This window comes from Siniperca chuatsi, linkage group LG16 (assembly GCF_020085105.1).
Source record: "Siniperca chuatsi isolate FFG_IHB_CAS linkage group LG16, ASM2008510v1, whole genome shotgun sequence".
In the NCBI taxonomy this organism is placed as follows: domain Eukaryota; kingdom Metazoa; phylum Chordata; class Actinopteri; order Centrarchiformes; family Sinipercidae; genus Siniperca; species Siniperca chuatsi.
The window spans coordinates 18,921,543-18,947,379 of record NC_058057.1 but is presented as its reverse complement, the minus strand read 5'-3'; the positions used below and the strand labels follow the sequence as shown (position 1 = coordinate 18,947,379).

Below are 25,837 nucleotides of genomic sequence, written 5' to 3'. Positions count from 1 at the left end.
TAGTCAGAAACGGTCTTAATCTATTCACTATATGTTTTACAGTCTGTGTTTAATGCTGCACTATTAAGCATAAGAGCCAGTAGAGTAGTACTCTACCAATTTAGTATTGCACCCATATAACATCGTCTGACTCACGATGGACAGTTGAAAAGAAAAAGGATCAAAATCGATGCAGCAGAACCAGAGATATAGTCTTTTTTGTTCCACACATTCTTCTTAGTTGTCAAAACCTGGCACCTAAATGAACCCATAATGCAACTCAACCGTACAGTTACAGGTACAGTAACCCGTGTTTACTCAGGGATAACAGAGAAGAGCGAAGGCAGCTCTGGTTCACAAAGAGTTCACGCTCTTGTCAAATAATCCACCTCCAGCTGATTACATGCAGTGCTCTGACCCCCCAGCACAGACAGAAACCAGACAAAATTAGCTGCCATGTCAGAAGTGGAACCACAATATAGCATGTGAATACATACATACTGTAATACGGTGGCTACTGATTGACTGAAAGGCAAACATGGGAGCTCTGACTGTACCGTCCCCTCAAAAGAATGCATTCTTTCTCTATTGTTTATAGAATTTGACTCCATAGGGCGAGCTGGGGATATACCTGAGACACAGAGTGAAATAAGCATGTAGGTATGTAGGTGTAGCTATCATGATATGTAATTATAGTGGAATTTGTGTCTATTGAAAGGAAAATAATGACATCAATACTAAATTCCACAGCATATATTGTTAATTAACTAGCATGACAGTATGAATAACACCGTGTGGTCTAATTCTTAACAGTATTTACAATTACAATGATTCATGATTGAATGATGAAGTATTATAACACACTGTAAATGTTTTTCCAACCCTAATGACCTAAGAACCTCAATAATTTGAGTATTTAAAAGATAGGAGGATTATTATGAGACAAAATCAAAAACAAATGTGTATTTTCATAGCTGGATCTTACCTTTTTGTCGAGTTTTAGCCAAGTGTAGTAACCTTTGCCATCCATATACTGAAGTCCGAAGTACCAGATCTCACGCAAGCCGATGGTTTTCACCACCTACACGGAGAAAAGGAATCACTAAGTCTTAAAACACAACAAACAAGACTACTTTCAATTATTTTTATTAATCCATTCATCATTTGGTCTATGAAATGTAAAACAAATAGTGAAAACAAACGATCATAAATCCAAAACTAAAAAAGGTATTCAGTTGACTGTGATATATGACAAAGAGAAGCAGCAAATCCTCATATCTGAGAAGCTGGAACCTGACAAACTGAACCATTTTTTTCACTATTTTTGCTTGATAAATGACCTAAACAATTAAATCGATTATCAAAATAGTTGCTGATTATTTTTCTGCCGATCGACTAATCGTTTCAGCTCTAAAACACACACTGGGAAAAAGACTCCCGTTTTCCACATCAGCTTTCACAACCTGCTCTTCCAGAAAACAGATTATGAGATGATCATGTAACTGTAGTAGAGATCACGCCTTCACACCACAAAAATCAATGAGGTAATTTTTCCAATAAACGTAAATGAATCACTGATGGATTTTTTCCAGCAGAGTGAGGAGTCATGAAAAGGCTTTTGAAGGCTTTACAGACGCTGGCGAGGCCTGAAGAATCTAACCTTAAGGTGACATACTCAGGTACCAGACTAATCTGGTGAACAACCCTCATAGTATTACACATTCCCAGGCCTGAGTGTGGACTTGGCTAAGGTAATGATACAAACCACAGTCAACTACTGCCAGGACAAATAAAAGTACACTCTAAAACACTACTTGTGTGTTGCCTGAAGCAATCTGGCAAATATACAGTATGATCTGGACGGGGAGATGGTTCCATGGATGGTTACCATTGTCACTGAGACTAAACCGATATTTTTTCAATTATTTGATGAAAAGTTTGGGCTATAAAATGTCAGAAAATAGTGAAAATAAATCCCAAAGTGATGTCTTCAAATTTCTTGTTTTGTCTGACCAAAAACCCAAAACCCAATTATATTTGGTTTTCTATCGTGTATGACAAAGAAAAGTCCTCACAGTTGACAAACTGGAACTTGGTAAGTTTTTGCATTTGTGCTTGAAAAATGACAAATGATTATCAAAATAGTTGCAAATTAATTTTATGTAGATCGGCTAATCTATTAATCATTTGAGCTCTAACTGGCACCTTTACCAATAATGAATCTTGCTGCTATGTGAGACTGAGGGCTTTGATTGCTGATCGAAGTTCATTAGGCTAATCTAGTGAGGAAGCAAACATATTCACAGTAATATCAGCATATTTCATTTTGGGTAATTACTAGTAATGGTCAGATTTTTCAATAACACGTAACTAAATGTTTAATGTAAGTAATGTAAGTGTTCTTGTGTTTAAAGCAACACTTAGCTCACATCTATCTATCTGTTGCAATATGCCACAGAACACAAGAGCATGATGAGGGCTGGTCTTTAACAAAGTGGTCCTATTGTTTGACCAGTGAGGAGGAGTGATACTGTATAACCAGGGCATGCTGCATGACCAGCATCCTGTCTCTGACTCCAGGAACAGACTGAGAAGGGGGTGTCTGCTCCAATTTATAAGGCTGTTACTTTCTGGCAAAACTGCAACAGTCAAAACTCCTAATTATTAACATCTAAAAAGGCAGATTATGAACACAGTTTTAATTTCAACCGCACTGGAAACGCTTCAGATCAGCAATTTGAAGATTTTTTCAACCAATTTCAGACTGTGCAGCTGAGGCTGAAAGTGAAAACCCAGTTATAGATCTGGAATAATCACTTGTGCTGCAGGAGAAGCTACCATGCCATTTTCCACTGGCTTCTGAGGAAAAACCTCAATGACCAGAGGCTCTTTATGGCCTTCAGAAAGGCAGAGCAATTTTCCAACAGCACTGTGTAGGGAATTCATGTTTGAGCGTGTGTATGTGTGCCGTTAAGTGGGACAATCTCTGTGCTGGGCCCTTTTTGAATGCATCACTGCCAAATTCCCCACCCAGTCACCAGGTGAGGTGTTAAGTTGCCTGGGTGAAGTCTGAATCAACCCATGGGCACTCCGGCCAAGCCCATCCCCAAAGATAAGCTCCAGCCAAGTTTAAAATTAAAATCAAACTCCCCGTCTTAGGGGCCGACACAAAATACAGGGCAGGCTGACATGTGGGAGTAAAAATGAATTGCTTGAAATGCAGGGACTCTTTCTGATTGATTGTATTTAGTGCAACAACAACAAGCACTAGAAGGGGCCTGAAATGAGAGAGCACTTCAGGCTGCATCTCACCTGTAACGAAACTCATAAGGCCTCAGAAACAATCAGCCCTTTCATGGCAGTTTTGCTTTGGGGTCTCCAGAGTGAGAGGCAGTGAGAGCGGGCTACAGATAACTAAATGAACTATCATCTCAGGGGATAAGCTACTGTAGAGAGGCTTGGTACAACCTTGGCACTGACTTACCAACTTTTAACAACGCTGTACTTGACTTGACAAATAGATAATAAACTAGCTGCAATAACATGCTGTACATGTTATGAACACCTGCTGGCAAAGGATACTGAAAATAATACAGTTCATTAGAGGAGGATTAAATCTGAATCTGGGGATACAGGTTTAGTAAACTGACATCGCAGCAGGTTGGTTTGGCAGGCTGCCTTCACTTTAATGGGTTGCTATGTCGCTCCAATGAACGTCAAGAGCTCCTAACACCTGAGATATTCGTTCTGAGTAAGATTACTAAAAACACAACACTCCAATGCAAAACTCAGGGTTTCTGCAGGGTTCACCAAATTAAATTTCAAAAAACTTTTTAAACACCTTTTTAAAACCACATAGAACACAATTTAATACCTTTCACAGTGATACAGGCCAAAGTTTCATGGGAAACCAGTAGGGATGATGTAGCTTATAGTTATGTATTATTGTATCACATTTAATCTGTACTTCCCAGCAGTTCATAACAATAATTCATAATTTAATTCAGTTTCAATAACAATGTAATTAATTACATTTAAACGACACAAATCTAGAAAGGCGGCAGAAAATGGATGGATGGATAAACCAATAGAAAATGAATAATTCACTTAAGTTCATTTGAGTTTTTGTTATAATTTACACCTGCCCATTAAGAGTGAATGAGCTTCGTAGCTGCTGTAGGATGCAGTAGTGAAAGTGTTTGCTACAGGTCTAATGGTGCTGAATGAAACTCCACAAAAAAGGATTAAAACAGCTGCACACTTCACTGTTGAAACAATCCTACTTATAGTTTATAGGTGTATAACATCTCCTGACAGCCAGCAACCACGTACAAAAAAAGAGTTATGACTAATGTTACTGTCCACAGCAGGCAAGACGAAATATGAGATTTTTGTAAATTAAATTTAAGCCTTTTTTTGATGAAAATGATTCAAGACTTTTTAAGACTTGCTGATATACCCTGAAAACCTGTGCGATTGTATTCAGCCTTGAAAAAAAATAAATCCCTAGATATGTCTAAAATCTCTGGGCCAAACTACTTTAACGAACCATTATAAGCAGAAGCACAAGTCTACTTCATTGTGGCAACAATTAAACTCAGTGAAACATTTGAAGTCAGGTTGAAGAAGCTAAACCTTTACAGTGTCTGTCAAATTCTTAAGAACAATGTCAACACCCACTTCAGACTCGTTTTAGGTTGAAGGAGCAAAAGGTTGCAGTGCCACATAGGAGCAGTTAGCATGACTTAAGTCTGCAGCCTCATCTTACAGCGATCTGACAGAGGCAAAGTTTCTCTGGCTTGTTTATGGGAGCTCTGGCCCTGTGGTGAGAGAGAGGAATGCCACTGGGCTGAAACAGCATTACACACTGCATCCTCTGGGCTGAATAACACAGAGTCCTCCAGCAACTGAGGAGGGGAAGGGAGGGGTTCACCCAGTCGGGCCCCAAACAGGGACCAGCAAAGTGTGTTTCGTGGTGGAGGGGGGGCAGTGGGTACCGGACCTAAGGAAATGGGTCTAATACTGTCAGACCACACATTGATTGGAGTGTTACAAAGCAGTATTTTAGACTTTAATATTTTAGACTTTAATATCTAAGAATAGTTCTGCTACAATACTACAGCAAAGAAGAAAATCCATCATGCAAAATATTCCCTCTCTTGACTTGACTTGATTTTTTAATGCGACTTTGACATGTGGGTTGGGTGTGTAAGTGAACTAGTTCCATATTTTGACACATGTCAGTCAGATTATTCGGACTTGGATTCAGTTCAAGACATTGTTGAACTGTTTAAAATGTTGCCATGTTTTCAGCTGTTTAACATCAATCATCCTTCCTGCTTTTAACCAATCCAAACCAGTTCTCAAGAACTGAAGCTGAAACTGACAGCCTTCTGATACCACATTAACACAGGAGAGAGCATCTGGAGATTGGGAAAACACACTGGAGACAGACTTAACTAAAACCAGTACATCTACTGTAAAGCACGTAAAGCAGTTATTTTTCTAATTGTGGCTAAAGGCAAAATGAAACAAGCGTCATATGGAAGTGAAACTGTACAAGGGCGTATAGGGGAGTGGCAGAAGTTTCTCTTTAAGAGCAGCAGAGACTAAGGCTATGATCAGCACTGACCAGACGTGCCACATGAGGCCTCACATTTGCCCTGGAAATGAGCTCACCGCTGTTGCTCAGCATTTCCACAAAACACTCTGTGAGTGTACTTCTGTGTCTTTACAGCTGATTGCTGCCAAAGCACCCATTTAAAACTAAATCAGGCTGCTGACTGACTTCAGAGATGCGACCACTAAAGCTAAATGTCAGCCTGATTAATCTGTAGACACTAAACGGCTGCTCAGACTTCAGACAAGCTTCGTAGACCATTTTCCATGCTCAAATTAGTAAATTGTATCGTTGCACTAAAATAGAGCACTGAACTGTCTCTGATACTATCACAGGGAGTGAGTGATTATCTGTGGCACACCCCACTAAGAGCCATTCTAACAAGTAGGCTGGGGAATTCGCCAACACCTATAAATAGAGAGATGTCAAAGGCGAATATCTGGGTCCTCAGCTATTCCTTCCTTTAACACAACTGCACATTGAAAGCTTTAGAGCAGTGGCCCTGCTGCTTTATTTGTCCAAAAACAGAAGTGTCACAAGTGCTGACTTGCCAAAACACATCCATACACAAGCGATGACATCAATATCACACAAAATACACCAATTTCTGAATATGGCTGTCATGCTAGTTGATTTTTAGGGATATTATGTTTAACATGATTGTATTCAGATGTTTTTTGACTAAAATGTTCTCTACAGTACTGCTGACATGAAGGGTGAATCCCCTGACATCTACAGTCGGCTACACTTACTATTGAAAAACGAGTTATACAGGAAGTGGCTAAAACAATGCCTTTCCTCCCCCCGGTGCTGTCATAAGGCCTCAGAGGAGCTCGTGCTAATGACATGTCATCTACATTTGTACTGAGCTTCACAATAGTATTTTACAACAAGAGGATAAGTGCGAATTCAAAGAAAATTCCTCGCTTAACAATACTGCAAGTGACCAGTAATATGAACCACAAGGGTCAAGAACAAAACACCATACCACATACTACCACTTCTAGTTATTATATAACCACATTTGCTGTAATAGACAAACATTAATACACTAACTAACTTTAACATTCAATACACACCTGATGAAAGAGCTAAGAATAATCAATTTGAGGTCAAAAGATAGTGGCATTAATTTCTGTGTGTTCCAAAATGATTATTTTACTATAAAGCCGACAACATGCTTTTTCTAAATAAGCAAATATATCTGTATATGTGAATGCGATTTCCTAAAATGGTGCCAGACACTATAGGGAAAAGGGGATCACTTGCAATAATCATGACAGTAATTAATAACCAGTAAATAGATTAGCTTAAGTCCATGGTAAAACAGTGTCCTATACTAGGGAGCTACAACTACAAGAGGAACATTTTTATGTTTACATTATTGTGGCCACACCTTTGCTCTGCACTGAGACTAAGTAACTTCTTAACAGACTTCATTCACAGCTTTAAATATCACTAATGTGATTAATCATTAGTTTAATAAATGCCTCAAGTTCTCTTACATTAGCTGCAATTTTTCATCAAAGGAAACCATTTATAATAGCCCCCGAACCTCACCGGGAAGACAGAGACTGATAAGGACACTTGAAGCGAAAAGCTCCTGTAATCTCGTCTGTAGGAGATAACTTTTCAGACCTGGATGTAATGAATGGAAAGAGCTTTGGAGGGATGATAATGAGGACAGACACTTTCTCCTAACACAGATCTCTATCAGTGACGTCAATCCAGTTAGCTGACGTGAGAGTGATATGCAACCCTTGACATGATTACAAAGGTTGTAACAGTTTGTAAAAAGTTAAGTTGAGTTGTAAACACTTACTTTATTCTACTATTATTATTCTAAGTTCTTGCACACCAGAAAGTCTTATTGACAGTTACGTCCAATCGAAAACTCTGTTTATCTATATACCATTTTACCTGATGAAGGTCTGAGGACCAAAATGTTGTCAATAAAGTACACGTCATCAACAGTATCTATGATTTATTGGTTCTTTCATAGCGAAACACTTTTTACTTACTTTCGTTAAATAAAAACAAAAAAAAAAACATTTAAAAGGAATAGTTCAACATTTTGGGAATTATGCTTATTTGCTTTCTTGCCGAGAGTTAAATGAGAAGATCGATACTACTCTTGTGTTTGTGCATTAAATATTTAGCTGGAGCAAGCAGTTGGCTAGCTTAGCTTAGCATAAAGACTGGATACAGGGGGAAACAGCTAGCCTGGCTCTGTCCAAAGCTAACAAAATCCGCCGACCAGCACCTCTAAAGTTCTCTGATTAACTTGTTTTATCTTGTTTCTTTAATCCGTACAAAACCAAAAAGTGACAATTAACAGTTTTACAGAGAGTTATGTGCCAGACTATTTCCTGGCAAGGAGAAATAACTTCCTGGAGTCTCCACTGGCAAATAGTACAGGCCGAGAAATAGTCCCGCACATAACCCCGTAAAACCACAATTTGCCGTTTTTACACTTAAGTTTTTCTACAGATTAAACAAACGAGATGTGTTAATTAGTGAGCTTTAGAGGTGCTTGTAGGCAGATATTGTTACCTTTGGAAAGAGCCACGCTAGCTGTTTCCAGAAGCCTGTTAGCTAAGCTAAGCTAAGCTAAGCTAAGAGTGGTATCGACCTTCCTTTCTAAATATCGAACTATTCCTTTAATTCTACGAACTATTAATTGTGTATGTATATCTATAATGTATAAAATCTATATTCTATAAAAATTACTTTATTCAAAAACTCGATTCCAAATTGTTAATCATGTTGTTTCCAAAACTTTTGGAAAGTGATATTGATAACATATTTATTGGTCAACACCAATGCAAGAGGTCAATACAGAACTGATATGCACTGTACCTGGTCAAACAGCTGCTTGCCGGTGGTGCTGGGCTGGATGGCGAACTCCAGCTCAGCGTCCATGGTGGTGACGCGAACATTGACCTGTGGAAAAACATGAGAAAACGGGAGCTGAAAAGCTGATACACAGCAACAGAGAGGTTCTCACAGGTAAGGACCAATACGCGCTAAAGCATGCTAGACTACAGAGCATTGCTTTAGTGTGTTTGTGTGTGTGTGTGTGTGTTTGCAGAGTAAACACACGGGGTTCTGTGTTTATCTCTGCTTTCTCAGAGCCAGATATGCTGATGGAAGGGAATTCTGCTGCAAAATCTGAGGTGTTTTTGATGAGAATATTCAGCGATAGCTCTAACTTTTGATTTTAAGGAACACATGAGGGTTAAGACATGGCATATCTAATGCTAATTCCACTTATAATTCACCAAGCGAAAAGAGGCACCATGGATGTTATTCTAGATGGATAGACTGAAGAGAGGGCTAAAATGTGACAGATGCTTCAGTCATTCACTCCCTTTCACAGGAAAAAGGCTCGGTTCTCTGGTTAATGATTGATCAGAATGGCCTGTGCATACAAAAAGAGGTGGTCAATCTAACTAAAACCTGCTTCATGAACAGAGAATTTAATGTCCACTTACAGGGATCCACCCCAGTGATTAATGTGCGATTTCAAAACCATTACAAATGACTGGTGTACTGCAGAGGACAATGAGAACTGACGTCAACTGTGTCCCATAATGGAGAGAAACAATATTCTGTATTGTAAATTTGGTTAGTAATCAGCAAATGGCATCTGAATTTCACACAAAGGCCACACAACAATGCACAAATGTTTACAATAGCTACTTTGACAATATACCCCACAGAAAAGAGTCAGTATGTGCATTAACTCAAATGTCTCTGGTATTTGCGTGGGGCTATGAAAAGACACAGACCCTCAAAGTATTGACTGAACTTATTAATGCTCAGTGAAAACGATACAAAGAGGTCAGTGGAAACAGAGTGAAGAGAGAGAAAGCCCACTAACAGAGCCCTCCAGTGACATCTTTCATCTCTAGCCCATTGTGAGCTGCGCTGAGCCTCAGCGGTGAACAAATTCAATGACGCCCACTGGAAAAGGGATGTCTGCAGCAGTGACTATCTGGTGACTCAGATCTCCACCGACTTCTATGAAGCTACACAGGCAGAGCAACTCACTGACAGGCTTAAATCCTACAGAGAAGGCAAATCCAATCCACTGTGCTGTCCAGGATATTGTAAGAACACAGTCGTCTAGACAGTGGATATTCAAGGATGCCCCATTTTTTTCATCCATATGTCTGCTGCTTTCAAGTGAGGTTAGCAGAGTTGACTCACTTTGGATTAAAACCCAGGATCTGTGGCAAGGTGAAACTTTGCTTTACCAACCAAATCAAAGTGATGCACTCAGAGCCACATAGTTTGTAGCTCAGTCCCGCAATGCCACATGTGCATACAATTTGAAACTTTTGGAGTCAACCGTCCAACAGGGCAACTTATACCAGCTTCAAGTCACAGCTAAAAAGCAGGGGAAGGAGGGGAAACACTGCATTTACTTTACACAGCAAAACAAAGATCCCCTTTCAGCTGCAGTGCCCCAGCAGTCCCTCGCTATCATCATCTACATTCTACTGGAGCCAGATTACCAAAAACTACCACAAGATGCAGCAGACATTCTCAAAAACTTTAATAAGATATATTTTGAGATATCCTTTGTTTAAAAGTGATTCTATCATTTGGTAGCAGCAGCTCTGACAGATTTGGGATGCTTCTCTCAACATCACAGTCTTTATTTACAGCAGTTACAGATGGAGCACCTAGAAAAACACACCCTAACCAATGGAGAATGGAATATGTGAATGTGTGTAGCTGACAAGCCAACAGAAACCACTGAGTGAGTGATATCTGATCTCAAAGTAAGTCCTCCAACGGTAACTCACAATAAACTGAGGCCATTCAGAGCGGTAAAGAAAACATGACACATACGCTAAAAATATACCGGGCAAGGACCCAGAGTTCCACAATAAGCAACTTTAGTCAGAGGAAAGTACAGGCGTTCATATTAACCTTATAAAGCCCTGCTTCACAAGTCATTACAGTAATAACTACTCACTACTTGTAGCTACAGGAAAATTGATTTGTCAAATCTAACTTGCTATAATAACACAGAGCATATACACATTTTCACACTCTTGGTGGAAGTTACAAAGCTTTGGTAACCAAAAAACAACAACAACTAACACAAGCTCTATGGTAACGCAGGCGATGCAGTAGAAAAAGTAGATTACAGTACTGAGGACCAAAACACTGACGTAATGAAGTATGTAAACATGATCAACAGTGTGCAGGATTTCTTACTTTGAAATACCTTGTTACATTAAAAAAACATTTAAAAAAGGAATAGTTTGACGTTTTGGGAAACACGCTTATTCACTTTCTTGCCAAGAGTTAGATGAGAAGATACCACTTTCACATCTGTACAGTAATTACTGTATGTAGCTACAGCCAGCAGCCAATTAGCTTAGGTGCTAGTTACCTTTGGATGGAGCTAGGTTGTTTCCCCCTGTTTCCAGTCTTTATGGAAGCTAAGCTATCAGTCTCCTGGCTCTAGCTACATATTTACCTTACAAGTGTGAGAGTGGTATCAATCTTCTCAGATCTAGAAAAAGTAGATCACAGTAAAAAATAATCGCTCTGTAATATATCCCAGATCTACCACCCTGAGATGATCCACAGAACACCTAGAGACGTCAAATATAGTTAGAGCTGAGACAATTAATCAGTTCAACAATTAGTCAATGACTAACAGTAATAATAACAGTACCCTTTTCTTTGACAGAAAACTGATCAATCAAGTCATTCCTCAAGAATGTCAAATATTTACTAGTTCCAACCCCTAAAGTATAAGGACATACCGCCCTTCCCTGTCCCATGAAATCATGAAATGTTACTCCTATTCTTCCTTCAGACTTTTCAATGGTGAGGTTGAGGAGCTGCTCTGGGTCAAGTTAAAGAAATTAGGTGGTCATCACCTCAGTAGTTAAACTGTGAATAGGTTACACTGCATTCTTCAGTGAGGACCATTCAATATTTAACCCTCAGCATAGTTTGCAAGGCTTTACAATAGTTGCCATGGGGATTCCACTGAAATGGTCTGAGAGTAATATAGCCATAAACGACTGCTACTATTTGAGTCTAAAGCCGTAGTACAACAAGGATGGAGAGAACAGGCCCGATGTGTCTTTTATTACGGTTTTAGGAGGCGACATATCTTGTGTATTTTCACAGGCTCCGTCAACATTAAAAACTCGTAATTGAAGAATGAGCGTTAAAGGACTTGTAACCATTTTTGGATTTGTGAATCAGGCCTTGAGGGCGTTCCAGGTATGATTGAGTTATCAATTATTTAAAGGAACAAACAGTAAACAATAGGACTGGACATGAAAAGGAAACACCCATCCATGTTGATCGTGACCACGCCCGGTATGGTTTGTGTCACTGGGCTGTGACCGCAAGGAAACAGGATTCTGGGAGAGCCAAGGAGCAATATCGTTTACTTCTGACAATGTGTCATTCAGATAAGTGAAACATGAGTCACAGAAGCACCAATACAGGAGCCTTCACTACTCCTCAAATCTGGACCAAAATCCTGCCGCTGAGTGTCTTGGTCCTCCGTAATAAAAAAACGAGTTTCTCTTTTTCCATATACGCAATGTTGAAATGTTTGATATTATGCCAAGTATCTGAGCAGAAAAAATTCAAACTGCCTGCAGGTTTCTGTGCCAGTTAGCATCCAATTTAAGGCAAGTTAGGACTTTTATCCTATTTGATCTTTGCTTTTCAGGGACTTAAGTTACTTTACGAATAAATTCCTGAACTTGTCCATAACCAAGATTGTATTAGATAAGAGTTAGCAGTGAAGAAAGACAGAAAAGGTCAGGAGAAAGAGGGACAAGACATGGGGTGAGAATGTTGGACATCATGTACAGTATAGGTATCTCACACCCAAAAATGCATGACTCACATCACTTGCTTTGCAGACACAGTATACTAATTTTTAGTGCGTTTTCCTAAATTACTCTTGTATGTTGTATGAGTAAAAATAAACAAAATCTAACACTTGATGTTTCCTACAGGTTTAATGACAATTTAGTTTTTTAAGTTAAAATTATACACATTTCTATGATTGTGGGAACCCTGTTTCATTATTTTCTTTTTGCCTCTCTGGCATTAGAAGGTATTGGCAACAGAAGTTGCCTGGTGCCAACATTACCATGATATTGTAAGTACAAACAAATTGAGACTCCTGATGGGGTTCTGGCAATTTTCTGCACAGAAACAAGATGAATACAGCTATTTTTAGAAGACTCAAATTTATGTATTGAGTATCTCTACTTATGTATCATGCTTCAATATGCTGCAGCAATTATTCAATTAATCGATCAACTGAAAATTAACAACTATTTAGCAACTTTTGATAGGCGATTAATTGTTTCAGTCATTTTTTTCACTATCATGTCACACTTAACAATTAATGAATTAATCGAGAAAATAATCAGCATATTAATCGAGAATGAAAATAATCGTTAGTTACAGCACTAAATGAAACAGGTCCTATATATACACACACACACATACACACACACACACGATAAGGCTTATCTGACTGTAGCTCTGGGTGTTGTTTCCTGTCATCCCCCCATTCCCTGCCTCCCCCTTTTTTAATATGTGTCTGGCTGCAGGCTTGAGCCACTGACACTCTTCAAACCAGTAATCTAATTACACACTTTTCACAAAACTCAAAATACAAACCCTTATTTACATATCTCACCAATTCTAAAAGTGAGACTCAACATTTGCAGGATTAATTTGAGAATATGAAGCTTTCTGGTGGAGACATCAAAGGAAAAACTTCATTAAAAACAGACTTAGTGTCCAAATGATATTTTTCATGCTATGTTGCAAAGGGTCAGTCATGACACCACGTACTGAACAGCACCACGTCATTAAACCAGAGGAAAAATTCAAATCAAGGCTTGTATTTGTTTCTTGATATCATGGAAAAGAAAACAGTCCGACATTATCGTCCAAAAAGGCTGTTTTGTGGCAACTGGCTGCTATCAGACGGTAATGATGTCATTTCCACGGCGACGCTCATGACAACCATGAGACCTTTCTAAACAAACCGACAACATACTTTATGACACTGACTGGGGCTTTAGTCATTGTCATCACAATACGCTGCTCTGTTCAACAGCAACCTGTCTCTATGCTGATATGGGCAGTGTTTTAGCAGAAATTTCTGACTTTTTTTATCCATATTCTTTCCAATTTTTACACATTTTACACGTGTTACTTAATAAACTTTAGTAACTGTATGTTTTAGGCATTTCTGGACTTTCTATTCTACTTTCTAAATAAAGAACAGAGGATGGAGAAAAGTTTTATTTAGCGTTTAAAAAAAAGAAATATGTTTTACTCATATCCACGTCTAACACATTTTCCTTGATACTGTAAAACACACATAGGCTGTTATACTAGAAATTTCCAAACAGTGAGCTGAGGGAGGGGCATGTGCCATGTGTGAATGTACAGTATGTAATAGCTGGGGTGGGGCAATGCCAGTCAAGAGTAATTGAGGGCAAAAACCTTTTCAAATATATAGGACATCTTCATCAAATCATGTCTTTTGTTTAGCTTTTCTGATGATAAAAAGTCATTGATACCATAAATACTGTAAGTCACATTTTTACCAAGAGTCCAAGATGACTATGGCAACCCAACATTAAGTGGGGAGCAACTCCAAATGTCAGCCTTGAAAATAACTTCAAAAGACTAAGAGAGAACCCTGTATTCATCACAAACTCCTGAGGATATAAACAAGACATTTACAGAGATTACAGAGAATGGTTTCAAAGATATAGATCCTGTGACTATGTCCACCCACGCTGTGAGCACATTTAAAATGAATGTCCATTTCTAGAATATAAGTCTCACAATATTTGTTTCTAGCTTTGGAGCAAATTGGATGATGTTCACTGAAACGTATGGGACACCCTTCGGATATGAGAAGAGCATGTGATTTGAGCGGCATTCCCCTCAAACTAGTTTTGAATCAGCTAAGAGCCTTTTTAAACTCATTGGAAATGTTTCAGTCAGGTTTTGGGACACATCACAGCACAGAGACGGCCCTACTAAAAGAGTGAACTATATCAGAACAAAACTTGACAACAACAAGCCTTCAGTTCTGGTGCTTCTTGACCTGAGTGCTGCCTTTGATACTGTGGACCACCAGATTCTTTTAAATAGATTAAGTGAGCATGTTGGCCTGTCTGGAATTGCTTTTAACTGGTTTACCTCATATCTTTACATAAGAAAATGTTTTGTATCTATAGATGACCACTCCTCCAAACACTATGAGGTTACCTGTGGGGTACCACAAGGATCAATTTTAGGACGGTTGCTTTTTAATTTGTACATGCTACCCCTGGGCAGTGTCAGCAGGAGGCACGGGATCTCTTTCCACAGCTATGCTGATGACACTCAGCTTTATGTGGCCATGTCTCCTGATGACACCGGGTCAATTGACTCACTTTTTAACTGTATTTTATATATAAAGAATTTCTTACAGCTCAACCAGGATAACACAGAGGCACTGATCATTGGTTCAAATGCTCAGAGGGAGAAACTGGCCTCCAAACTAAATACACTAGGACTCAACCCAAGAAGCTAGAAACCTAGGAGTGATTTTTGACTCTGATTTCAGTTTCAAGGCTCATGTGCAGGGTGTCACAAAAACAGCATTTTTTTCATTTGAAGAAAATCTCCAAAGTGAGTCAATTTCTCTCTGAGCAACACAGAGAGACTGATGCATGCTTTTATAACTAGCAGGCTAGACTACTGTAATGCTCTCCTTTCTGGTCTGCCAAGGAAAACAATAAGTCATCTACAATTAGTTCACAATTCTGCCACACGAGTGCTGACTAAAAGGAGAGCACACATTACACCTATTTTAAAGTCTTTACACCGGTTACCTGTTAGTTTTTGTATTGATTTTAAAATTCTTACATGGCCTACAGGGCACTACATGGCCTTGCACCAGACTACCTCTGAGAAATGCTTTTAGCTTATGAAATTTTTATATCCTAAATGTTGTCAATCCCTTGTAAAGCACATCGATTTGCATTTGATTGGTCTGAAAGGTGCTATATAAAATAAAGTGCGATTGATTTGATTGATATCACATGACTACATATTCAGTCCAGTGAAAAATGGTATTGTTCTGGTTGTGATGTGGAAGTTGAGGAAATCAACATTAACACTGGCAATCTGTCACTCCCATTCAGTTTCTTCTCCAAATTAGCAACAAAAACGTCAGACTACTTATTGCCAAACACAAACTATCACCTATCAGACCTCAGCGAACCAATGTTGAACCAAAGACTGCCAAAGCGTTCACTCACTTACCTCATTTTTACACTAAATATAATAATAGAAAGCACCAGCATCAGTCTGCTACCATTCACTGTACCACAATTTGAATAGTTTGCCGAAACCCTGAGCTCTTTTCAATATAAATTAGCTAGATCAATGTAAGTAAAGATGAGAAAGTTTACTGAATTCAGGGTGTTTAATCTTCCATTAACGTTAACTGTCATGTTTCAGTTAAACTTGACTAACCTACAAAGCAGTAATACAACAAGCAGTGACTGAAAATATCAATAAACCAAAGGGCGACTTACCGCTTTAGGCATTTTGCTTTGCTCTGTGCGAGGAGCTGTTCAATAAAAAGTGTTTCCAAAGAAGAGACCTGTGTTCCGTGTGGATGTAGTTCTCACTGTGCCTTCCTGAAAAGAGAGAAAGAGGAGAAACGAGTTTCAGACACTTCGGCGTTACTTAAACCCGGGTGAGTGCAGCTCGGCACTCCTGCAGCGACAGTCATCAAGATGAATCACCGCGAGAACCAACAAGCTAACAGCAGCTAGCTAGCACAACGCCGGAAGCTACGTGACCTGAACTTCAAAGTAAGAGCACGAGTCTGGTCACTTATAATTAGTTTTTCTTTACAATCTTAACCACAGAAAACCTTTAACTAACCCAAACCATCTTAAACTGAAATAAAATAAACATTTTCAAATGTATACGTAAACTTAACAAATTCATTGCCACAAACATTTTTTGTCATATACCTAAAACCAACCAACTACAGGGCTGAAACAATTCTAAGTATTGATTAATCCCTCAAATATCTTATCAATTAATTATTTTGTCTATATACTGTCCAACAATAGTGACAAACGTCCATCACAAATTCTCAGAGCCCAAAGTGACGTCTTCAAATTGCTTGGTGTGTCCGAACAACACTGCGATATTGTAAAACAGAGAAAAGCAGCAAATCCTAATATTTCAGAAGCTGGAACCAGAGGAGGTTTGGCATGTTTGTTTGATACATGACTTTAGGGCTGCAACTAACAATAATGAGAATTTTTGATTAATCTGTCAAATATATTTTTGATAAATTTAATACTCATTTAGTCTATAAAACATCTGAATGTAGTGAAAAATCTCTGCCAAAACATTCTCATCTTCAAATGACTTGTTTTGTCCGAAACCCAAAGATACTCAATTTACAATCATATTTAGCAGAGAAAAGCAGCAAAATCTCACTTGAGAAGCTAAAATATGAAAATGTGTGGCATGCATGCTCGATATATAGGACTTACTTGATTAATTTAAAAAAATATTACGACTAATTTTCTTTTGATAAACGAATCAATTAATCTACAAATCAATAAAAAATGATTTGGTCACAGTAATTCTGAGTATAACTATAAATAAATTAATTCATAATTTTGGCAATCCTAGTTGGGCAGTTGTTACTCTAAATAGTTTTATTCTGAAATTTAACATCGGAAGTCCTGTATTTCTCTTCTACCTTGACACTGTTGAATCATCCAGACAGGTTCCTACTCAACGTGCCTCACCCACCAGCTCTGATAAAGTTATATTCCCCACCCTGCTTTGTTTTAGCCTTTTATTTTGACGCCTTCAGTTGCTGACAAACCCACCGCCCAGTTCAGATTAATGGAAGCCATTTACACCAGTACTGCTCTGTGTCGCTTAATAAAGTCGCTTTAAGAGGCAAAGAAAAAATGTTGCAATACACTATAAATAACCATCAATGGTCAGGGCCACTGCCCCAGTCGCATATAACCCTTTGAGATTGTTACGATGTAAGAAAATGTGACAAAAGTGATGATTTTCAGGGTATATTTCCACGGGAGGGTTACGTCTATGTGAAACGGGTACACACCCACAGCAACAGGGGAACGAGAAATTCCACCTCTTCGACAGGCACAGACAGAGGACAAATATTTCATAATGAAACAAACGTTAAAAGATTCAAGCTCAGGGTCTTCAAACTCAGGCTGTAGGCTAATAATGTTGCCCTTTGTGCAGGAGCTTCGTCTGTGCTGCAGGCAGCCACATCCTCACTGTAATCCCACAGACACCTGTTGTGAGATTTGCCTCCTTTGTGCAGAGCGGCAGAAAGTGCGCGGAAAAAGTGCGAAAAGTGTATGTATTTGCGCAGCTTCGAGCTCGCTGTGCTGCAGGCTTCAGCCAGTACAGCAGACAGGTTGTCCACTTACTCAAAGTCTTACCGGAGCTGATGAGGTCTGGAGATGAGATGATTATTGTTCAGTCGTCCGAAGCTCGCAGCCGCAGATTTTCCCTCCCTCTGTTCACCCAGGCGCAATATGGCGCTCATCCATCCCACTGTGGCGCCAGGCCGACCCTGTTCCTGCTGTCACCGGTAGGCTGGAGCACTGGTTCACAAACCAGGGTCGTCTAGGGGACTCTGACGGGCTTCCCCGCAAAACCAAAGACAGTTTCATTATTGTTTCAGGGGTATTTTAACTGAAGGTGGTGTTTCCCCGCGTGCAGTTGGGGCATTTTGTAGTTCTGAATCCAGAAGAGTCAGATAATTATGTTTATGAGGGTCGTTGACATGGAAACTGAACGTCTTGCATCACCATAAAATGGGTTTAGGGCCCCATAAAACCCCAAACTCGAAGAGATCAAGATGGCAGCCTAAAATGTGAAGCTGTACTGACAACATGCTGTGCAATGGCTATTACTCCAACTCAATAAAAGCTATTGCTAATCTCTGGTAATACATGTGGACTCTCTCTGGATGATTTGACTGGTGGTTTCGACATTACCATTTACTAATTTGAAAGATCAAAACCAACAGTATAATTAGTATGTCCCAGTTATATACTTCTTACTTCTTCTTACTTATGTAAAATGTAATCTCTCGTACTGATAATCATACTTGGCTTATATTTGCCCAAGCTCAAAAATGTGTAGTATTACCAACTAAAACATTTTAGCTGTGGTATTATTTGTATGTTTATATATTTTTTATTTATTTCTATAGCTAAAAATGAATAAGGCGTTGCTGTAATGGTTGAACCCATTATTTATATATTTGTTGCTTTATTATTAGATTATGTGTCCTTTGTTATTTTGGAGTTTAGACTATGACATGACATGACATTAAACACACAGAGTACAAATACAATAACACAAATATAGAGGGGGGTATAATGTCCATATCCTTCCTCCTAAATCAAATCATATCATATATATATTCTATGTCTATGAATCACACCTTTACATTTAACAGATTCTGCTCAGTATTTTCTAAAAAATAATAATAACGTGGCTTTTATTTGTGTAAGTCAGTTTAGCTGAGATAACTACATTAATGAGAATACAATCATGTGAGCAGTAACTGTTAATTATATGACTACATACATTTAAACCTCGTGTATCAGCTGTGTAAAGACGGAGGTGTCGCCTGTCCTGAGCACTGATGCACCACAGCAGAAACTTTTTTTCGCCACACTGTAGTTCACTGGGGAAGTGCGCGTCATCCGCCCTGCAGTGAACCAAGGAAGTGCTGCCAAGTGAGCGGCGAGGCGTCATAGGTGAGCTGACCAATGAGATGGCGGGATTAAAATAGAGCCGTATATATCGGAGGTTAGACCTACTTCTCTCCATAGAGTGACGTGACATCCCTGCCTACCACTTTGTACTACTTAACCGGCTGTATCCGTCAACATCATGACCATTGTCAACACCACCATCATCATCATCATAGCTAAACCCCTTACTAAACTAAGAGTTTTTGAGCCTCTTGAAAATAAAAACGGAAAAGATGTCTTTGATAGGTACACCAGGTGGTTGTTGGATTGTTGGATCTTGGATTTACGCAGAACTCTGAAACCAAACAAACTGCAAGTTTTTGTTTGGGTACTGAGAAAAATTAAATTATTTCATTAATAAATAAATAGGGAGTCTGTCTGAGCAATGCAAAACATTCTTGAATTTGCCTTTTAGGGCATCTGAATGAACTGTTTGCAGAGTGATGCCAGATGCAAATAGATAGTCACAGGATGGTACTTTGAATTGTCCCCATCTGAAAACCCAGTTAACAGGCAGGAACTTTCTTCTGATGAGTGAGAAAATGGACAAATACCGGAAAAAAAGGATGTTGTTTTGACCGGTTATCACAAACATGAGGCAAATGATAAGAAAAGGATGCTTTTTTACAAAAGCTGCAGCAGGAAATATTGACAAACTTCAGCGCTTTCATTGGCAGCGAAATGGGAGATTGTAGATTTACAGAAAATCCCTGCATGCGCTGCTAACCAAGTCTTTTCACACCAGTTTTATTGGTTTTGCAATGACGAAGAAAATAAAAGGTAACTCTGTTTTTGAAAGAATGGCTCAGGACCTCTAACATGGCCACATCTGATGTTATGACTGGAGCATTGTGGGTTTTACAATACTCTGACTAAACTAGCCATTAAATAGTCTCCCACTGATGAAAAAAATCTCAACCTGCTGATGAAGGCCACAATATGTGGATGAAAGCTTCAGATTTTTGTTTTTTTTAATTTCTATGGTCAAGAATGAACCCTGAAGCTCAATGGAATATCTCATAATGCTTCATTCACTCTGATATACAGTAACAACCTTAAGATGACAAAATGATAAAATGCCAGGGTTTCAACTTTCATAGAAAAGCTACATAATCTTTCAAACTGAAATCCTTGATATATAATATACACAAATGAGCACAAAAGTGTGCAAAGAAGGATAATGCAAAGCTGCATTTGAATTTTCCACAATTTTACTAATTAACTAGTAATCATTAGAATCATAATACTGATTTTAAGATTGAAACAAATGACTTGTGATCACAGAATACTTCTTATTGAACTGGTATTAGTAATGTATCAATGTCTTTGCAGAGATTCACCCTGAACTACATGTTCTTTTTTTTAAAATAACACACATAAACGAGTATTATGTTCCCAAAGAGACAGCTCGTGGTAGTTTAGTCAGTGAAAAAACACTTTATTTTTGAGAATCCAGTCATGGCCTCGGCCTTTCTTAGTGAATGATCACCACTGAATCTCTCTACATGTCAGATTCGGCTGGATGTGTCTCCGGCTCTCTAAAGCCCTCCAGTCTCTTCTGGGCGACTTCATGGATGATAGCTGAAAGAGAGAGACAGCATGAAGACGTTTCAGTCACGGCTCTGTGCACAATATGTTTGACACTAATGACCTCTGTAATGTTTAAAAAGAACCACTAGGCGGCACTCCAACAATGTCTATGACCTGATGACCCCTGGGTGAGGACTTGGTCAGGGATAATAACATCAGCCTCTAGAACACGTTGACCTTCCACCAACAATTTAGAGGAAGGTTATGTTTATACATGTAATGTTTGATTTTTAGCCTAGTATGTCTAGGATTTCTGTTATGGAGGCAGAAAAATAGGATATAGGATTTTTCTTCCTACTGCTCCTTTTTGATCAAGAAATGTGTATTATTCTGTGACAGATCACGGCTTACAGGTTGTATACAATTGTGTGCTAGTAGTGTACACTGAAGTGATAGAAATTAAACAAATACTGGTGCTGAATGATGGTGTTTATGGCTAGTGAGATGTCTTCTGGTTGCTGCGTAGGATTTACTTTGTTATAAAATCAAACCTGAAGAAAAAATGCTAAACAAACAATGGAGCATTAGAGAAAGCAGGTTTGCAAATTAGAGCATTGCTCAGCTTAAGCAGAGGAATGTCTTCTTAACAACTGAAATTATATTGTATTCCCTTACTGTCCAGCAGCTCTCTTGCTGTGTATCTCTTATCCAAACTGTTGTTAACCTCAGCCATCAGCCATGGGAAGAAATCAGTCTCAATATCTGTAAATCAGAACCACAAATATGATAAAAGGTTAAAAATCTTCAAGCACAGAGTATCAATGAGCTCATCTCTTACTAGTCACAGATCACATTACAGATTCTATGAAATGGAGTGCAGTGATGCCCTCATGTGTCAGAAAGGAGAAAACTGAGTTTGAGTGGAAGTTGATGCTGGAGAGCAATGCAGCAAAGGAAGGCTGACCTTTCTCCACGGGGTCATAAAAGTATCCGTGGCTTCTCAGGGAGGTAAAGACTGCCGGCAGGAGGTCAGCCAAGTACTGCTGGGTGTACGCCCGGGCAGCAATCTTCTCTGCAGTCTCTCTTTCTTTCTTCAGCACCTCCTTCTGCTGGGCAATTCTACGCTCCTGAGGTCAGAAGAAACTTTTTTTTTTTAAACAAGCACAAACACAAACTCTGGTTCTGAATGTGAATGATCAAGTCTGTCGATTTGATATAATAGTGATTCACAGAAATAATCCTTTAGCGCACAGAACTAGATGCTTTTTTGGGACGGTGGAAACCGCGTGTTTGCTTGAAATAATTAGAAGAAGATCTGTGTAGTTTGTCGGGGCAGTGATAGCCATCCATTTCTGACCAGACAAAGAAGAGACCACAACCTACCGAAACTCAAGTCCGAAAGAAAAAAAAGAAGAAAAATAAAAGGTGCCATAGTGGTGGACACACTGTTTGATTGACAAGTGGTCTCTAGGAAATGCAGTGCAAAAACGCCACAGCAATGAGCACTTAGCAACACAGATAGGGACAGGATTATAATAATTTCATAGATAACATTACCAGATTATTCCTAAAAAGGCCAGTGATAAGCACACGTAGTTATAAATCAATAAAAGTTTCATGCTCAAAAAAGTAGCTAATCTGCTTCATCGGGACTGTGAGGTTATGGTTTCATCAGATTTGAAGGTATCTCCCTGGCAACATAAGCAAACACCCTATCAACTGGATTGGTGCACATGATATAAACTTTTTCCAACACAGCCCCGCACTAGTGAGAAGAGCACAGAGAGAACGCATGAATACAGAAATCTCTCTTGTGAAATCATGTAGGTTAGTCTAGGTTTTCAAGACCTGAATGTTGAGTGTTTAGCCCAATCACAGCTGCATGTTCAGGACTAATGACTTCATGGCATCACTGGTTTTCCCTGATTTTCCAGCTTTGGGATAGACTTATTCTTATTTTAGAGATTTAAAAGGGATTTTCTATAATTTGCATACCTTCTCCTCACTGTGGCGTCTCTCCTGCTCCTGAAGCCGCTGCACCTCTGCCAGCTCGTTATTTCGGAGCTCTTCGAAGGCCCTCTGCTGGGCCCTCAGGCAGGCCAGCTCCTCCTCCTCCATCACCTCCTCCAGAGACTGTTCTATTGTCTTACCCACCAGGACCTCCAACACTGGCTGCACCTCCCTGTCAAAGTCAAACAACTGCAGAGGATACTAGTAGTAAGTGGTGTTACATTGTGCATTTTAAAACATTAGGTTTAACATTATCAAACCTACAAACATTGTACAAGTTTCTTCTCATTAACATCCTACATGACAATAATAATTTTAAAGGGATATCCAGCAATTTTGTATTGCACTTCCATAAAGTTGGGGGACTCATGATGCAACCTATGAAATCTTTTTGTAGAATCTCCCTCCTCAGCCCAAGTTTGTAACACAGGGTTTATTATTCTGTAAATCTATAGTCTCTAAGCCAAAGCTGAGATAACCTGGATGACATGATGGCGTTACTTGGGTTAGTAGTAGTAGTAGCTCCTCCAGAGCAACAGAAGACATTATATAATTATAAACTGGCCTTTATGTGTAAAATCGATGGAGTTTCCCCTTTAAATAATGTCTAAAACAGGTCTAATAAGTTTTATTAGAACTATGCTGAGGTTATTAAGCGTAGAAAGTGTGGCCAGATTACCTACCTCTCCCTCCTCTATCTGTGTTTCAACATCTTTGCCAGATTTGGCAGGTATGAAGAGTGGTGTTGCTGGTTTGTCCAAGAAAGCATCAGTCTGGCACTCAATATCTGTAGCCACTATAACATCACTCAATTCTTCAAGATAAAGCTCTGAAAAAAAAAGTCAGAGTATTACAAAGCAGCTTTGGTTTCCAGCAACACATTTGACAAATTCGTGATGAACTGAATATAGTACAGATGTGAGCTGTCAAGACGCATGCCTTACCTGTTTGTACATCAATGTGTTTTCTGCCCTGCAGGGCCTCGGGAGTCCTGGATCTCAACTGCTCCCTGGCTCGTTTACGAGCAATGGCTCTCCTCCTGATCTCCTGTTGTCTTTGTGTTTCAAGAGGGTCTGGCTGAGCCATCTGTCAAAGGTGGATGATGATACACATTTTTAAGATAAAGTGGCAGAAAGAAAGGGAAACCTACCAGGGATCAAGCATAGTAAAACAGATGTTTTATACTTACAGTTGGTATGATGTGTTGGGCGTAAGTGTTTCCTCTGACAACACGACGATCATACATAATGTTTCCATAATTACTCTGTGTCCTACATTGTCAAGGAAAAACACAGTGCAGTCATGCAGTCAGCTGATTAGTAGCTGACCTTGACCCTTGTTAGCCTCAAAGGTGATATGCTAATCCATGCTGTGCTGGTGTTTGACAGTTGAATAAAGTGGCATTTAATTGGCATATATTTTTTCAGGCATTTTCTTTCTGTCTGGTAACACAGTGATGGAGGAAGTACTGGGAATATTTACTTACGTAAAAGTAGTGATAGCACACTGTAAACATGCTCAATTACAAGTAAAAGTCCTGCATTCAAAATTGTATCTAAATAAAAGTAAAAGAAAAAAAGTGTTATGAGCAAAACTTTTCTAAAAGTATCAAAAGTAGAAGTGCTCATTGCGCAAAGGCCCTTTTTTGTGTTACATTATTATATACAATATGTTATCGATGCATTAATGTGTAAGTAGCATTTTAATGTTGTAGCTGGTTAAGGGGGAAAGCCCATTTCAACTGATTTAGCGTTACATACTCATGGGTAGTATAAATCTATAGCAATGCATCATATTTTATAAACTGATTATGTGCTTTGTATGTAAAAACGTTATCAATAAGTATCTAGTAACTATAATAAATAAATAATATAATAACTATGAAATAATAACTATAGCTGTCAAATAAATGTAGTGGAGTAAAGAGTACAATATTAGCCTCTGAACTGTGTAACAGTATATAATAAGTATAAGGTACCATCAAGTGGACGTACTCATGAAAGGCACAAGTACCTTAAAAGTATAGTACTTGAGTGAATGTACTGAGTTACTTTCTACCACTGTCCATAGTATTTCATCAGCTGGATAATTTGAGATATTTAATTTTCCTGATAATGAAGCCATATAGATTTTCTTTTCATTCGCACTGCCTGTAGAGTACGTTACACTGGTTTGCATGGGTTATGTTAGTTAAAGTGTAGCTAAGTCTGCAACGTTGTTTATCAGAGTAAATATTGTGATGTAGGTTAGCTATGGTAGGTCTATCGGCCATCATTTAGTTACACTGAAGCAACGTTAGCACTTCGTGAAAACATAACAAACGTACTGTTCAGACGGAGGCTCTCTGTATTTGGAGCGGTTCTCCACAGGTCTGGGGCGACTTGAGAAGGTGTAACTTCCGTTTGGATCTCTCTGGCTGTGTGAAACAAAAGCCATTTCTCAGAAACTATCAGGAACCATCAGACACGATAGTTATCTAATAACAGTTAGCTAACGTTACTACTAACACAACCAAGAGGAATGGAGGCAACAAACTGTTGTAGCAACCGTCTCCAGGAAGTGTAATATAACGGCCTTTACGTCACTTCCGTTAAAAGCAGCCCATAAAATGAGCTTTATTTTTACTACAACCGTTACTTCAGCAACTACTAGTGTTTTCAGTTCTGCGTCTATTTCTACTACTAGTAGTGCTACTACTATTAATACTGCCACTGCACAGCTTTCACTACTACCATTGCTACTACTAGTACTATTACTACTACAAGTACTGTACTGCTGACTACTAGGCTACTATTGCTACTACTACCTACCTACCACCACCACTACTACTGCT

The 25,837-nt window shown here is 38.9% G+C and overlaps 2 protein-coding genes across 3 annotated transcripts in view; both read right to left on the bottom strand.

Moving 5' to 3' along the window:
* ezrb (ezrin b) overlaps positions 1-18,286 on the bottom strand; it is a 36,289-nt gene extending 18,003 nt beyond the window's left edge. The window contains exons 1-4 of one of the 2 annotated variants that reach the window (XM_044170024.1): positions 18,136-18,286; positions 16,216-16,320; positions 8,459-8,542; positions 965-1,060 (exon numbers count right to left, since the gene is read on the bottom strand). In XM_044170024.1, the coding sequence (XP_044025959.1) occupies positions 965-1,060; positions 8,459-8,542; positions 16,216-16,227 (192 nt within the window). In that variant the 5' untranslated portion in view covers positions 16,228-16,320; positions 18,136-18,286. Of the gene's footprint in view, positions 1-964; positions 1,061-8,458; positions 8,543-16,215; positions 16,321-18,123 lie in introns of both variants that reach the window. The other variant, XM_044170025.1, reaches the window with a different exon arrangement.
* A 2,592-nt stretch (positions 18,287-20,878) lies between these two features.
* Positions 20,879-25,553, bottom strand: rsph3 (radial spoke head 3). Its single transcript, XM_044170023.1, has 8 exons — positions 25,331-25,553; positions 24,194-24,275; positions 23,949-24,090; positions 23,688-23,833; positions 22,990-23,193; positions 21,959-22,121; positions 21,670-21,756; positions 20,879-21,045 (listed from the first exon to the last, which is right to left on the bottom strand). The coding sequence occupies exons 1-8, from the start codon at positions 25,438-25,440 to the stop codon at positions 20,966-20,968; spliced, it is 1,014 nt and encodes a 337-aa protein (XP_044025958.1). The 5' UTR covers positions 25,441-25,553; the 3' UTR covers positions 20,879-20,965.
* Between the last annotated feature and the right edge of the window lie 284 nt (positions 25,554-25,837).

What these genes read in the sequence shown, in the direction of transcription:
- rsph3 (XM_044170023.1), bottom strand. Translation starts at nt 25,440, where the DNA reads ATGGCTTTTGTTTCACACAGCCAGAGAGATCCAAACGGAAGTTACACC. An exon ending in ACACATTGATGTACAAACAG is followed by an intron (nt 23,834 to 23,948) that starts GTAAGGCATGCG and finishes TTTTTTTTTCAG; the next exon opens with AGCTTTATCTTGAAGAATTG. An exon ending in AGCAAGAGAGCTGCTGGACA is followed by an intron (nt 21,046 to 21,669) that starts GTAAGGGAATAC and finishes TCTCTCTTTCAG; the next exon opens with CTATCATCCATGAAGTCGCC.